We start from the raw sequence: 16961 nt of genomic DNA on the forward strand, positions 1-16961 counted from the left end.
ATCACTGATTGGGTCACTTACTTCTGCTTGAAGGCAGTACTAAGCTGAGTGACAGTCCAGAGAGCCTTTGATAGGTTAGAATTATTTTAAAGTTTGGAACCACTGTGGAAGCAGTGAACGGCTAAAGATCTTCATTGGGAAATCGTGAAATATGAGTTAAATACAGCGATCAAGTGCAGTGTGAATACTGTGAACATCATTCGAAGTGTTCATAATCACCAAACAGACCCCAGTGCAGCTTATGGAGAGTCCAAGCCACACCATTCCAGTGGCCTTGAGTTTGTCCCATTTAATGCACTGACAACACTTGACAGTCAGATCGGGTGCACTGTTGCAAGTGGCGAAAATTAAAGCCGATTAATAACTCGCTTCGCTCCATGATGACTGAGCAACAACTCATTGGACTGCCGACAACATCTATTGAGCACGAACCAGCTCAACAGCTCGATTTAATGGAGTCTGTACACACCTTTGCAGGAGAAAAGCCAAAGTGGGTCAATTTTTGGTCTGTGCAAATTAGAACGATGACGTCTTTATTTTGTCTATGCAGATATAGAAAGAATCGATTACTTTGTTTAACCCCCGACCATGGTCAATGGCTGAACTGCTATGTTTCTGGAATGGTGTCGCAGTTTCTAAGGAGAAACCAGTAGGGGGTGGTGATTAGTGCTGTCCTACAGGGTGCTCAAATGGCCAAGGCTGGGGCTGCATTTAGCCCTTTGCACACTGGATCCGATGATGTATCCGATTTTTACGTGTGTGAGAAGACACAGAAACCAGTGTGCATCCCGTATCCCACCTTGCACACGAGGACGTCATTGTCGTTCGACAGAGATGCATAAATTTTGGATTTTTTTCTGATGTCTCGTGCTTTAAAAATGACATTGACCATGTTTGAATTACTACTGCTGTATTGCCCATTTTATCTTTTTGCTGCATCTGTTTTGACTCTTGCTTGACCAGTAGCACTTTGGGTATAATAAGATTGTGTTATTATTATTATTATTATTATTATTATTGTAGTTGAGGAAGTAAATTAACAGTGGCATAGTTTGCGAATGCACATTGTGTAAGAAACGGGAAAGGTTGTGTACTTGGTGCAGTTTAAACGTATCCAATGTTCAATGTTCTTGATGGACAAGAAGAACTTTTCAGATGACAGACTACACATGATGTATCGGATGCAGTGAGCAATGACCTTCAGATTAGGCTAATCATATTTTGTTCACTCAAAAAAATAATCTCACAAATCAGACACACAAACTCCCAGTTACTATCCAATCAAATCTACATTTCCATTATCCCACCCCTGATTAGCCACAATTGGCTAAAAATGACAAACATAATACAATATCTGCCAATGAATTTCCAGGAATATTGCGCGCAGTCTGAACTCGAGAAGGGAAGAGGTGATTGCTGACATGTTAAATGCGTCTTAAATGTGCCTTTATATCTGTGCATGCAGTGCCAAACCCCTGATGATGAATAAAATAGAAGAAAATAAAAAGTAGCTTGCGATATCTTTCATTATTTCAAAGTAGCTCTCATGTTAAAAATGTTGGAGACCCCTGCTTTAAAATATTGTAACTTTTCATCTTATTTAGAACTTTGCGTCTAAAAACAGCTGTTGACATCAATGGTCATGGCACTGTTGGAAAACTAAACAGGAATTTGAAACTTGCTTTACTCTATCTGGCGCATGCTGTGAAGCCCAAGAAACATTCTTGTAATTTAAACCAAATGAGATTGGAAGTGAACACCTATTAGTCTATATCTAATATGGGTGGCTTTAATATCGTACCAGCAGATACATATGGATGGAATCCAGTGAAAAGAAGAGAAGAGATGGATTTAAAGCAAATGTTTTATGTCTCAAGATCTGGAATCACGTCTAAGAGAGAGTTAAAAAATGCTTACAAACCTTTATACTGGCACACTTTCTGTATCCAGGACAGTGGGTTCACCTTCATTAGGGAATAGGGGATACTGATAACATGCATCATATTCATGACACTCTGAAAAAGACAAAGAGCGAATTACATGGGATTCACAAACCTGATTCATTTCAAGAAGCAGTGAAGATTAACAAATAAAATACAAGCATCATAATAGTAAAATCACATTAAGTAGATGCCATTCTGGGTTTGTCATTTGTTATGTTGATATTTGTCTGAAAGTTTCTGGAAAAATAAAAAAAAGTGTGTGTTGGGGGGGGAGCTTGTGAAAATGGCTTATATGGTCCATTTAGTTGCTGCATATTTATGCAATGGATGATGCCCATGGCTTCCGTTCCATTACCTTCATTATCATTGTAATCACTTCAACATAATGCATTGTAATGCACAATGACAACAAGAAAGAGTCATTTCAGGTAATGTAATTCCAGTGTCGTTTACATACAAGGGCAGGTTGGAAACAACAGAAGGAAATGTTAAAAACAACCAACTTTTTTCACCATGCTATAATTAACATATTTAATCTATCAAGAAAATATACCACAGACATGTTGGTTTGTCTGTTGTACTAGACAGTGCTTATTAAATCCCAACTAATTTATTTAGTAATAAATGTTTAATGTACACTTAGCTCAAATGGCATTCAAAAGACAATGCTCAGTTTTTTAATGTGGGTACTCACTAAAACACCACTGTGACAGCAAATTTGAAAATATCATCATTAGCTTTGATAAATGTCATCTTTAACTTTTATACCTATAATCCACACACGTATATTTGTGTATGGCTATATATTGTGAAGCTGCAAAACTAACTTTGTGGCTGTATACTAGTTCTATTGCTAATTAACCCATAAGTGTATGTGTGTTTATTTTATATATAGGCAGGCACGTGGCCATGGAAACACAGCACTGCAATAAGAAGTGAGTGCCGCACCATAACATTAAATTTTCTCATGCTTTACAACAAATAATAGGGCTGCCGATTTTTTAAAGGTTATTAAATATATATAATTTGTCAAAGTTTGGTCATTTTTGAGAAAAGCCTGTGTGGCATACTGTTGTACACAGGGGTTGAATTGGAATTGTGGAGCTGGGGGAGCCCTATCTGCAGCGTTAAGAGTTGGGGCAGAATTATGCAAATAAAAATCAACCATGTAGTTTTGCAAATTTTCCACTCAAATTGTGGTTTTTAAGTATATTATACATGCATACTACTTTTACCTGAAGTTCTGAATCCATAGCTACCAACAACATTGTGGTTCATACAAAAAGCATATTGTTTATAAGCTACAATGTAAATGTCTGTTTCTCTCTCTCTCCTCTGCGCTCTCAGCTGTGGCTGTGGAGCAGAGTGTAACGTTAGGATGCGAATGCAACCCCGGTTATCTGAGAAAGAGAAACTGCCCAGAGCTGGGTTGTTGTGATCCAGCAAAAGAGTAAGAATGGAGTGGTGTGTCCCACTATTTATAGAAGACGGAAGAGGGGGTCTGCTGGGGTGACACACTCCCCCGGTCCGGTAGGCAGCTTTGATACACACATCAATAGAAAATAGAAAGAAACATACCTCTTGGAGCTAAAACTAATGCAAAGAGCTTTTTTCAATAATACAACAGCAAGAGGTCATAAAGGAAGAAGTGAAACAGATAAAGGGCAAAAATGGAAGTGAAACAGATAACATGCCACAGGTTAACAACCAGTCCAGTCAAACCCTAAGAGAGATCAGGATAAACGAGGAGGAGGTACTAAAGGGACTAGCAGAATTAAAAACAAGCAAATCACCTGGGCCAGATGGTATATTTCCAACAGTACTTATAGAAATGAGGGAAATTATTTATAGGCAAATCAAATATTCCAAATGACACTTAGAACAGGGGATGTGCCAACTGACTGGAAGGCGTCAAATGTCAAACCAGTCCACAAGAAAGGGGACAAAACTGAGCCAGGAAATTACAGACCAATCAGTCTCACCTGCATCACTTGTAAAATGTTGGAAAAAATGATTAGACAGAAAATAGAGGAGCATCTTAATGAAAACCATATTCTTGGAGATAGTCAACATGGGTTTAGACGAGGCAGATCATGTATTACTAATTTATTAAAAAAATGTCATGCAACTGCAGCTGTAGATCATGTGAAAGCATTTTTAAAAGCTTTTTAAAAATCTAAGTGGTGTGAAACCTTATAAAGACTGATCCTCAAATTGGAAGCTGTAGGCATTCAGGGTAATGTAAGTAGATGGATTATGAACTGGTTGATGTCTAGGAAACAGAGGGTGTGGATTAGAGGAGTCACTTCTAACTGGAGTGAGGTTGTTAGTGGAGTTCCACAGGGATCAGTACTAGGGCCTTTGCTTTTTCTAATCTATATTAATGATGTTGCTGCTCTAGAGGCAGTTCAGAGGAGAGCAACTAGACTTATTCCAGGTCTGAAGGGAATGTCCTACTGAGAGACTGAGGAACTGAACCTTTTAACCCTGGAACAGAGGAGACTAAGTGGGGACTTGATTTAAGTCTTCAAAATCATGTAAGGCATCGACCACATCAAACCAGAGGAGCTTTTCCAGATCAGCAGGGACACATGGACCCGGGGACACAAATGGAAATTTGGCTTCAAGACAGAAAACAGGAGACACTTCTTCACACAGAGAGTCGTCACAATCAGGAACAAACTCCCCAGCGATGTGGTTGAAGCCGACAATTTGGTAACATTCAAAAATAGACTGGATAGGATCCTTGGATCACTTAGATATTGATGGACACCAAATGAGCACGACGGGTCGAATGGCTTCTTCTCATTTGTAAACTTTCTTATGTTCTTATATTCTTATACGTTCACAGAGTTTCATGCATAGCCCCTCCCCCTCTTCTCGACTCAAAGTATAACCTGACACCTGCCTTATCAGCTGAGTTCCAGGGTTTTTAGAGGATCCTTTGGATTGGCTAGATATTTGTAAAGTCCACAGTCTGTGATTGGGTAAACAAATATAAGATCTCCAGGGCTGCATATAGACCATAGTAATATGCTTTCTATTGGACAATACCATCCCCATGTTCTGAACACTGAATTGCAGAAGCCAGGAAAGATGCAATGTAAACAAACCACACGTTTCTTTTCAGCGGAATCTCAGCTACGAAGCAAAAAAAAAAACTGCATGTATCTTAAATCGTTTCTCCATAAATTAAAACTTAGTGATACATACCACAATTTTCCAGAACTGATATTATCCATGTCTGATAAAACCCTCCAAATGTGTGACAGTAGCTACGAGTGATTAACTATTTTTGTTAGCTAACAATTTAAACTAGTCGAGATACCTCTGTAATTGGAAATAATCTGTCAGCCGCCTCCTCTTGCTGCCTTCCTTCTTTCCATGATGCTGCCTCACTGTTCTGGTGGAGGACACCAGAACAAGTAAGAAGACAACTTTTTTCTAAATTTGCACACTTTCTGAAGAAACAGCAAGCTAGTGTTGTGGTTGACTAGCTTATTTACAACAGCACTTGATGCTGCTCAATCACACACGCAAACGTTACAGTAGCTAACTTTCGTCGCCCTCCTTAGCCAGGTTAAAGTGTTAAATCGATCGATATGACTTCAAACTTAATCTAGTCGCTTATTTTGAAAAATGTGTTAACTAATATCATCACCAGCCTGGTGTTTCATAAGTAGTCTCTAATATTACTTCACTCAATGCAACCTACCATCAGCAACCTACCTATCATCAGTCTCACAACGAGGGACAGAATTTTGCTTGTGTGCAGTTCAAGCAAGTGTGGGGCTCATTGCAGCTCACACGCTCTCCAATAGAGAAGCGTGCTCATCTTTGGTCGTGCACAAAACAGACCCATCTTGGAAAGAGAAAGAATGGGCTGCCCTTTCACTTAGGAAGCAAGCTAATCGTTGGAGCGCACAACGGCTAATTCAATTTTGGCTAACACATATTTGGGCCAGCCCAATTTAACCCCTGGTTGTATACCAGCCCATTTCAACCACTGTATATATGTATATGTATAAATATACACTGATCAGCTATAACATTATGACAACCTGCCTAATATTGTGTAGGTCCCAAAACAGCCCTGACCCATCGAGGCATGGACTCCACTTGACCTCTGAAGGTGTGCTGTGGTATCTGGCACCAAGACATTAGCAGCAGATGCTTTAAGTCCTGTAAGTTGCGAGGTGGGGCCTCCATGGATCGGACTTGTCTGTCCAGCACATCTCACAGATGCTCAATTGGATTGAGATCTGGGGAATTTGGAGGCCAAGTCAACACCCTGAACTCGTGATTCATCAGACCAGGCCACCTTCTTCCATTACTCCGTGGTCCAGTTCTGATGCTCACGTGCCCATTGTAGGCGCTTTTGGCAGTGGACAGGGGTCAGCAGCCCCATACGCAACAAACTGCGATGCACTGTGTGTTCTGACACCTTTCTATCAGAACCAGCATTAACTTTTTCAGCAATTTGAGCTACAGTAGCTCATCTGTTGGATCGGACCACACGGGCCAGCCTTCGCACCCCACGTGCATCAATGAGCCTTGGCTGCCCATGACCCTGTCGCTGGTTCACCGCTTTTCCTTCCTTGGACCACTTTTGATAGGTACTGATCATTGCAGACCGGGAACACCCCACAAGAGCTGCAGTTTTGGAGATGCTCTGACCCAGTCGTCTAGCCATCACATGAAGATAAGAGTATATCAACTGATTAATGCTCACAGCACAAGACAGTGACATGCTTATTTACATGTTTGTGGTGTTTTAGTAAGAAATTACAGACTAGAATCTGACTGAAGGTGACTCTTGAGAGGAAACCAAAAAAATATATAAAGGAAAAGAAAGACTCCAAAAGAGCAGTATATCAGTTTGTGAATTAATGATAACCATGTAAAACAGTAAAAAAAAAATGCATATTTCATACACCCAAGCAGCACAGCTGGAGAGCTTACCGTTAGAATGCCGTGCCACAGGCCAACATCCTTCTTAAAGTCTAATACATTCACAATGGTCTCAGCTGGTGAAGACAGAAATCAACAAGACAAAATGTTATACATTTGAAAAATAAAGCTCAAACACCCAGTCCTGGTAATAAAAGGACAAAAAGTAACAGAGCTCTTGAAATATAATCCAATGGACAGAGAGAACAAGGCCTGGTTAAATGTAAGTCAGAATGGAGTTGGGACTGCAAGTGCCATATTCATTATTATTCTTTTTCTTCTTCTGCTTCCTGTTATTATGATTACAAAATGCCACACTTAAGTAGATGCAGTATAGTGGTATGTAAAGGAGAGTAAATGCAGAGATGAAGTAGCCGAGTCCCCCACCTTCTGTATATCCACAGGCCTGAGTCAGAGCCTGGCAGTGTGTCAGCAGGGCAATTCTGGTCACAGTCACTCCCAGGACACTGCCGTCCTTGCAGGTCTTATACTGTTTCACAATGGAGGAATGTGACAGTGAAAAAAGTAAAACACAACAGGTTCCTCCAAAAGTTTAAATTTTAATCTGTTTTAATCTTCTGTCAAAGCTGGATTTAAGAGGGAGCCATTCACATTCAGTTGAGCTTCAACATATTAATCTATAATTCAAAGCAGCAGGCCAGTCTGTAGGTCTGAGGGTCCCCGATATGAACCACATCAGCCAGTTATGTATCGAAAATGTATCAGTTACTGTTCACATACCAGATTGACTTAATGGAAACAGTCGAGCTGTGCTCTTTAGATGGTCTGTCAATCCAATATTCGAGTCTGTCTCAGTGCTATTTCAGGACATGACTAGTAAATCATTAAATGTAAATCACTATGAAATGCAGTTTAACAGAAACACGTAAAAGAAAAAAAGCACACACAATTTAGTTTCTCAGATACTTCTTGCTTTCCATTTAGTGGAAATCTGCCACGAAGTATGGGGACAGTAAGTTTCTACTGGTGGGTGGGTTTCAAGTTTTTAAGTTATCTAGGCTACAGTTATTTTCAACGTAGCAGTTAAAAAAAGCTTGCAGTAATCACACTAACATGAGGTAATCATACAAACTGTGGACCAGACTCTGATCAGATTTTTTTTTTTTTTAATTACCCTAGGGGAGTTCTGTATTTAGCACTGTTGCATATTCCTTTCTGCTCCACATGCTGGCTTCACTCACTCTGACACATGAAATGCATCCACCATGTTTTCTCTAACGCTATACAATTTCTGTGCCCTTGTCATTGGCAAGAAAAAAAAGAAAAGACATGTAACCTAATTTGGTGGAGCCTGAAGTGGATTCCTGGAATAGCACGCTCCTACTTAAATGCAACTTGATCTCTCAGGCAATAGTAATCAAAAGCAGAGCAAGTATTGATACAACACCTCAAACAATAAATATTTAATTTATCACAATACATCCTACTATTTCATATTCTGCTGCATGTGTGTGTATATATATATATATATATATATATATATATATATATATATATATATATATATATATATGTGTATGAAGGATGAAGCATGGCTATAATTTTACAACATCATTGTTTTCTGACAATGACTGAATTGAACCTCTAATTTAAATGTACATAATTTAGTTCTGCTGAAAGAGACAAAGAGGCTTTTTATGACCCCACAAGTAATATGGCCTGAATGTCACATCAAACAGTGTAATTAGACTTTAAAAATAGAAATTCATTGCTTTTATTTCATCAATCTTTGCTCAGCAAAAATAAATTCAAGACATGAACGTCAAATTATTCACTGCTAATAACTGCAAACTTTTCAAATTGTCAACTAACTAAATATACCAACAGTGATTAAAATAAAAACTTTCTGAAAGACAATCGATTAATCAAAATAGACAGTAAACTCATTGATGGTGTTTTCTAATGACAGTTTTCTCACCTCAATATATGCAGTGTCGTTATTTGCATCTTTGATATGTGGGAACCAGTCTCGTGGTGGTTTGGACAAGTGCTTAGACTCTGTGACAAACCATAGCAGCTTTGGCCACCCTGGAGGGAGATACAAGAGACACAAACCTGTGTAAGGTGTGAGAAAGAACAACAACTGTAATAATCTGTATCTGACAATGGGAGATGTTCTACTAATTAAAGAAAACAAAGGGAAACTGCTTGTAGGCAAGTCCTGAATTGTTTGTACCTCAATGCCAGGAGTATAAGGAACAAGATGTCAGACCTAGAAGCCACAGAGCTGGTTTGTGACTATGATGTTGTAGGAGAGACAGAAACATGGCTTACAGGAAATGATGGGGATGAATACAAGTTGAAAGGATACACACAGTTTAGGAGGTGCAGGCAAAATCAAAGAGGTGGTGGGGTAGCATTATATATCAGAAATGGCACTGATGCAGAATAACTCAAATTATATACTGCTAATGAAACTGAATTCTTGTGGGTTAAACTTTTGAATAAAATATCTGTTACAGACCACCCAACTCAGATATTCAGAAAGATGTTGCATTGTACAGCGTAATCAGGACTGCATGTAGCAAGGATGTGGCTGTCAATTTCCTAAACATAGACTGGGAAAGCCCAGCTGGGACTACAGAAGCAGAAATAGAAATGGTTGAGATGGTAAATGATTGCTTTCTAACTCAATTTGTCAGGAAACCAACCAGACAGCATTGACTTGATCTTTTCAAACGACCAAGATAGAGTCAGAATGGCATTACTGAGAGAACCAATGGCTAACTGCAATGACAAAATGGTTAGCTTTGAGGCACACTTAAAAAAAATAATAATAATAATAATTAAAAAAAAAAATCCAAAATGGTTTAATTGAAGTATGAAAAAAAATATCAAGAGAAAGAAAATGTTGTATAGCGCATACAAAATGGATAGAGACAAAACAAAATACATAGAATATATAGAACTACAAAGAGAAGTTAAGAAAGGGATCAGGAAAGCAAAGAGGGAAATAGAAAGAAACATAGCTCTTGGAGCTAAAATTAATGCAAAGAGCAAGGAGGAAGTGAAACAGGTGAAGGGCAAAAACTGAAGTATCTTGGAAAACAAACAAGATGTGGCAAATGTTCTAAATGAGTATTTCACAGAGGTTTTTACAAAAGAAAAAACAGATAACATGCCACAGGTTAACAACCAGTCCTGTCAAACCCTAAGAGAGATCAGGATAAATGAGGAGTTGGTACTAAAGGGACTAGCAGAATTAAAAACAAGTAAATCACCTGGGCCAGATGGTATATTTCCAACAGTACTTAAATAAATTAGGGAAATTATTTAAGTACTGTTGGAAATATACCGTCTTATCAAATTATTTATAGGCCGCTATCTCAAATATTCCAAATGAAACTTAGAACAGGGGATGTGCCAACTGACTGGAAGACAGCAAATGTCATACCAATCCACAAGAAAGGGGACAAAACTGAGACAGGAAATTACAGACCAATCAGTCTCACCTGCATCACTTGTAAAATGTTGGAAAAAATGATTAGACAGAAAATAGAGGATCATCTTAATGAAAACCATATTCTTGGAGATAGTCAACATGGGTTTAGACGAGGCAGATCATGTTTTACTAATCTATTAGAGTTTATGAACATGCATAACAACTGTAGCTATAGATCACGTGTACCAGATACCTAAAATTGGACGCTGTAGTTATTCATGGTAATGTAAGTAGATGGATTATGAATTGGTTGACATATAGGAGGGTGTCAATAAGAGGAGTTGCTTCTAACTGGATTAGGTTGTTACTAGAGTTCCACAGGGATCATTATTGGGGCCTGTGCTTTCTCTAATCTATATTATTGATCTGGACAGGATGTTAGGGTATATTGTCAAAAGTGTAGAATTGAGAACAAGGGCAGTGATGTTCAGACTGTACAATGCACTAGTTAGAGCTTATCTGGATACTGTGTACAGTTCTGGGCTCCACACTTCAAGAAAGATATCGCTGCTCTAGAGGCAGTTCAGAGGAGAGCAACCAGACTTATTCCAGGTCTGAAGGGAATGTCTTACTGAGAGACTGAGGAACTGAACCTTTTCACCCTGGAACAGAGGAGACTATGTGGGGACTTGATTTAAGTCTTCAAAATCATGTAAGGCATCGACCACATCAAACCAGAGGAGCTTTTCCAGATCTGCAGGGACACACGCACCCGGGGACACAAATGGAAATTTGGCTTCAAGACAGAACACAGGAGACACTTCTTCACACAGAGAGTTGTCACAATCAGGAACAAACTCCCCAGCCATGTGGTTGAAGCCGACAATTTGGTAACATTCAAAAAGAGACTGGATGTGATCCTTGGATCACTAAGTTATTAATGGACACCAAATGAGCACGATGGGATGAATGGCCTCCTCTTGTTTGTAAACTTTCTTATGTTCTAAATTAGGATGCAAGATTCCAGTCACATTCCAACTCCATTCCAATTCAGTCAAGCTTGTTTCTTCATTCTTTAGCAGACAGTTTCAATGTAGAAAGTCAATAATATATTGTAATAATACAAAAATACATTCTGCCTCCGCAAACTGTGAGTTCACGGCTGTGGAAATAAGTTAGAGAGTTCTCAGAAAATGCAGTGATTAGGTTGGCTGGAGCAAGGAGGGCTTCCTATAATGACTGTGCTACTAATGTAAGCGTGGAGGATTTCAAAACACACAGTGTGCTAAATCTCTGGTGGAATAATGACAAACGGTATTCAATTAATACTCTAGGCCGCTTAAAAGTAAAGCCTGGCTTTGCAGAATATATATTTTTCTTCTGTAAATCATCAAATTGTTTATGGATGGGGCACTGCCGATACTGTATTTTGTGGAATACAAAAAAAAATAATTACAAAAGCTTGCGGTCCTTATTTTCCAGTCAGGGCAAACTGCCCAGTCCCTACTAAATAAAGTGGGCAGTTTGCCTGGTATGCCTACAGTGGAAAATCATGCCCAGTGTCTTTGCTTTATGCTGTATGTCAAAGAATGGAGCCTGTGTTACAAGAAGAGGTGCAACCATAGTTGAAGTACCTTTGAATTGCGGTATCTCTCCCGTGGGGCTTTTTGGCAGTCCTTTATGGCAGGCATCACTAGTCAAGGCTACAGTAACGCCACAGCTTCCAAGCAGAAAGCCAATCTGCTGACTTCCTGCATCCTGGGGAGGATTGTGAGAGGGGGAAAAGACATACATATATAAGAGTGTGAATTGGGTACAAAGACAGTTCTGTCAGGTCACACATTTAAATTTATCAACCATAAAATAATGGTCAAGTTTTAACTTCAAAAAACTAGATGGCTCCTAAAGCAAAGGTTACCCCAACTCCTACAATCTAATGTTCTATAACCAGATCTTTCATACCATGGACTCAATCTGCGGACTCCATCACCAAGTGCGCAGTCGCTCACTCTCTCTATCACCCCACCGAGGCAGGCTGGGGATATACACCTTGGTGTAAACATAACTCACTGCTGACATATAGACAGGTCACCTGGCTGAAATTCTTGATTTTACAAAAATATATAATTGCTAGGATAATTTTACACTTTCAAAGCTCATCACTGTAATGTGTGGTTATGTGTATTTTCAAGTCCTGTATAATAGTTATCTATGATAGAAACTTGGTGCTTAAAGGGTTATAAAACACTCTGTATTGATTGTACATTGCACTTTGTAACGCTTTGAAATGTTTTCTTGTGAAAACTGTAAGTCACCCTGGGTAAGGGCATCTGGCTAAGAAACAAATAATACTAAAATAATAACAATAACAACACAGAAATGCATGTGGATTTATTTGTCTGAACAGGATACACAAGACACCAACATGGCAGACAAGTAGTATTTAGTTTTTAGTTGGCACAATATAGTATTGTCGTTTTTTTGAAGAGTCAAATTGAAATAGACAAAGAAAGTACTTTTCATATAAGGGATAGAGTGAGTGAAATGTTGGAAAAGTTGAAAGGAGGAAACTGTCTGAACAGACATGTCAGAGGGCCTGTAGGGTAACCCCTTTAATCAGAGATCTAAGCAAACAATCCCTTAAAAAATGAATCCCTTTACAGTGGACATTTAGCCTGAAAAAGAAAAAGTACAAAACACTTCAAAGCAGGGTAGCTTTCTAAAAACAAGACAAATGTGAGTGCTTGTCGACTTTTTCAGGGACGCGATGGAAGCTAGAGATTATTTTGTAAAGGAATTACTCTGGAGTTGCATTGTGCCACGCACTGGGAGCATAGATCTGTGCAATGAATCTCACAAAGAAAAATAGAAACACACAGACAAAGGTTTATAAAGATGGTGGTCGATCATGATTCCACTGCTGTTGTTGAAGTGCTGGCAAATCGATGCGAGCGAGAGAGACAGCGCTGACTTCATCAACACAGACAAATGGGCTTGGGACTGATGTTGAAAGGCCAGTCCAGATGATGCAAGACATTACAGTCTCGTGCAAGGATCACAAGACAAAGTGTATTGAACAAAGGAACACATTGTTATGGAAGAAAGGAGGGGGTGGGTTAAGATGGCACTGTGCAGGGTCAAGTTTTAAATTTCAGCTGAACTCGACAGAATGGGCTCCTAAGTGGCACAACTGACAGCCCTGTAAACCAGATATCAATGGCGTGAGTCTGGGCTTTGCCATTGACTGACTGAGACTAGGGGTGCAACTCATGCCCTAGCTCTGCTGTTTGCCCGGTGGGGCTGCATTGTGATGAGAAGCAGAACATTTGTTTTGTTCATTTCAACCACACTGTTAGTCTGGGCAGCTTTTTAACCCATCATTGACTCTTGAAGAATATGCAATCTAGTATCTGTTCATTTTAAATAGTAGGGGGAAAGTATCAAACTCCTACTTAAAAAAATTATTATAATTGATATCCAGTGTTAATGAAATAAAGTCAAACATTCAGGTAGGTCAGAGTGCTGTAGATGTATAAGGACCCTAGACAGAGCAATGGCCTGTGAGATAAACCGAGGCCCTTCAAGCCAGATGGTGACATTACAGGTTTGAATACGTGCTTCCAATTAGTCCGGCGGCTCAAAGGACCAAAAGGAGCTCTTCCCACTGTTACCTCAGTCCTGTATCAGTAACAGTAAATTTCATGTCACCACACTAATGAGCCTAGATTCATATGACTCACTGAAGCCTCCCACTCTGTTGATGTCATTGGGTAGGAGGAATTCTCTGGTGCTGGCTAACATGTCTTGTTGTGAAGCAGAACCAGACCCTGACACACCAAAAAAGCAAAAAACAACTCAAAACACGACTCACATCCAGCCAATTGAATTGTGGTTGATGGTGTTGTGAGGGATTATGGCATTCTTGGGTTTTGTTATGTCTATGCATAGAACGTTCTGACAGTGCTGAAATGTTATGCTGATGCACGGCAAGTTCTGAGAGTGTTACAGGTGAGTGATAAACTGCTTGACAGTAGAGATGAGAGTGAATAATAAAAGCAGTGGCATGTTAAGCATACCTGAGGTTATTGCATCCTTTATTTACTAATATAACAAGTTTATCAGCTAGTTCTGTGTCAGATAGAATTCAGACTGAGAAGGAATAGTGGCTTTTTCCACAAGACTGGTTGCTCATGACACCTTTGCTCAGATCAGTCTCTGTACAGCCCTCCACCAGGTTGGGGAAAGTTTGTTTGAATTGTTTGAAAGTCCACCGTGGTCAAGGCGCAAACTTATTCTTCACTTTAACTATGGGACTCCCTCAGGCAATTTGACAAAATGTTCCGTCGTTGCTCGCTGTGTTTTACTGCACTAGTGAATGGGGACACCACAGGACATGCCTTTGATACAACACAGCCCTGCCCTTACAACCATGTGATGCAGTTAATCACAGTGTCATCAGAAGCCTACTGCAAGAATGCACCATGAAATAATTTGAAAATCCACAGGAGATTATACATTAAAGCCAGGTAAGTTAGTGGAAAAAAAAAGAAATTAGTTATGTTACATACATTGGAAAGTCATGAGACCCATATTGTTTGTCTGTTAGGTTGCTAGTAGCTAAGGCATGGAGCACTTCATCCAAGAGACTCAATTCTAGGAGGTGAATACTTTCTTAACTACAACTGTACAGTTTATCGAGGTGTCAGAGGAATATAATATGTAAATCTGAAGTGCAGATATCAGTCTTTCTTGCTTCTTCTAAACAGGTTTTGTACTCTATTGCAAGTCCAGTGGATACATTTGAGCACCATACAGGTATGCAGGTGATTATATAACTTAGGGGTTACATGATTCAGAACAGTAGAATGCCTCAACATTGGGCACTTGTACTATAGTACAAGTACTATACTATCAACACAATTAGAAAAGCATACTGTGTGCTCAATCTACACCCTTTTAAAACTATGCTGTTAAAACATTTTTTTTCTAGCTATCTTTTGCTATTTTCCTGCTCATTTTAGCTGCTGTCAATGCCTTTTACATCGATACTTGCTGTTGTTCCCATATACTATTTTTCACAGCACGGTAACCATAATAATAATTTTACAAAAATCATGCTGTAACTGAATATATTTAATTATGAGGAGAGTGTCCAATTGCGTTTCTGTAAAGAATTCCCCAGTCTGGGAGCCAGGGAATGTTCTGCCAAGCTTTGCTCTCATTCTTGGAATTTTAAAACATGACTTGTGAATGTTCCCCTGCAATTGTAATATTATCACCTATCAGGTAGGAAATCTGTATTAACTCACAGCAGCATTACAAGAGTTGTAATGTTTTGCCATAAACATCTACAACATTGCACATTTTGCAGTTTATTTTATGATAATTATTTCGTAGAAGCATAAGCTGAAGAATGTTCAGCTCTCATGAGCAGCCAGTTGTGATGCATATTTCAAAACATTTATTTTTAATCACATAATAAGGGTCCTTGTTTTTATACTGAGATGTACACAGAGCTGTAATAGTTAATCACATGCTTCCACATTCTGTAGTAGAAGCCTGACAGAGGTTAAATTGAACTGAGAAAATGTGTTTTTGATTCATAATTTGAAATATGCTCCCATTCCCATTTAAAAAACTGTCATGTTTGAAAAAAAAATAAAAACAACAACAACAACAACAACAACAACAAAAACAGGACTGAAATGGTTAGAGAGCAGAGGAAAAAATAAATAAAAACTGAAGTAGATTTACTGTGATAGAGCTCATATGGAAAATATTTGCATTGTGAGGAAAAGGGACTGGGTCCCTTTAAAAACATGGCAGCTGGGCCAGGACACTGCATTGTCCAGAGTGCACTGCTCCGGCAGTAGTGGGGGAGGCGGAGCCAGGCAGTATATAAGGAAGCAGAGCAGTCAGGGCGGTGGCCGTGGGGGAAGAAGGTTCTGCTGTAACAAAGAACTGTCCCAACATTGCTGGGGTTGGATACACAACCCCATGTTCACTGTAAGAACATTATAGGTGAGGAGTTAGACTTGTATTTAGCTGATTGAGGATTGCTTGTATTTTATTTTCTATTTACTTTACTGGTGTAAAACTGTGTGTGACTGTTGGAGACAAGCAGGTGCCAAGTCCTGCTCTCCCCTACTCAGTCCATACTCACCAGCAGGGGCGCTACTTTGTGATTCTGTCAAAGTATCTGGGAGACAATGCACCCTAGTGGCCCAACTACGGGTGGGGTTGGTTGCAGCATGTATTGGAGTGTTTCCAGTGACAGATTAAAAAAGAAAGACATTATGACTGCCATATATTCAGCATAAAAAAAAAAAAGATGAAACTACCGTACAATGAAACAATAATAATTACACTTACACAAGTGCAGAATGTGGGACAGATAAACCAATGACAATCTCCTTTACCACTCACAAACTGCAACACACGTATTCGGACACTATAAAAGGGAATTTCAAACTGAAACATTTACCAAAATAAAGTCTCAAACTTTAAACTAGTTCCAGAAGCACTTTACTATCTATTTTGCTTCTGAGGCATATGGATTCTGTTACTTGCTTTGGGGCAGAAAATAGCAAAATCCCTGCTTATCATATTGTAAATGTCAACATAAGCATTCAGAGGCATATCAGTAGGATATCCGATTTCTATAA

The 16961-nt window shown here is 39.2% G+C and overlaps 1 protein-coding gene across 5 annotated transcripts in view; it reads right to left on the reverse strand.

The window, feature by feature from the left end:
* LOC136771449 (disco-interacting protein 2 homolog C) overlaps nucleotides 1-16961 on the reverse strand; it is a 280332-nt gene that overhangs the window by 65967 nt on the left and 197404 nt on the right. For all 5 annotated transcript variants that reach the window (XM_066723806.1, XM_066723798.1, XM_066723789.1 and 2 more), the window contains 5 exons: nucleotides 11931-12054; nucleotides 8833-8942; nucleotides 7281-7383; nucleotides 6906-6970; nucleotides 1922-2015 (listed from right to left, as the gene is read on the reverse strand). In XM_066723806.1, coding sequence (XP_066579903.1) covers nucleotides 1922-2015; nucleotides 6906-6970; nucleotides 7281-7383; nucleotides 8833-8942; nucleotides 11931-12054 — 496 coding nt within the window. The remainder of the gene's footprint in view (nucleotides 1-1921; nucleotides 2016-6905; nucleotides 6971-7280; nucleotides 7384-8832; nucleotides 8943-11930; nucleotides 12055-16961) is intronic.

The sequence above is a fragment of the Amia ocellicauda genome, chromosome 2 (assembly GCF_036373705.1).
Source record: "Amia ocellicauda isolate fAmiCal2 chromosome 2, fAmiCal2.hap1, whole genome shotgun sequence".
Lineage (NCBI taxonomy): Eukaryota > Metazoa > Chordata > Actinopteri > Amiiformes > Amiidae > Amia > Amia ocellicauda.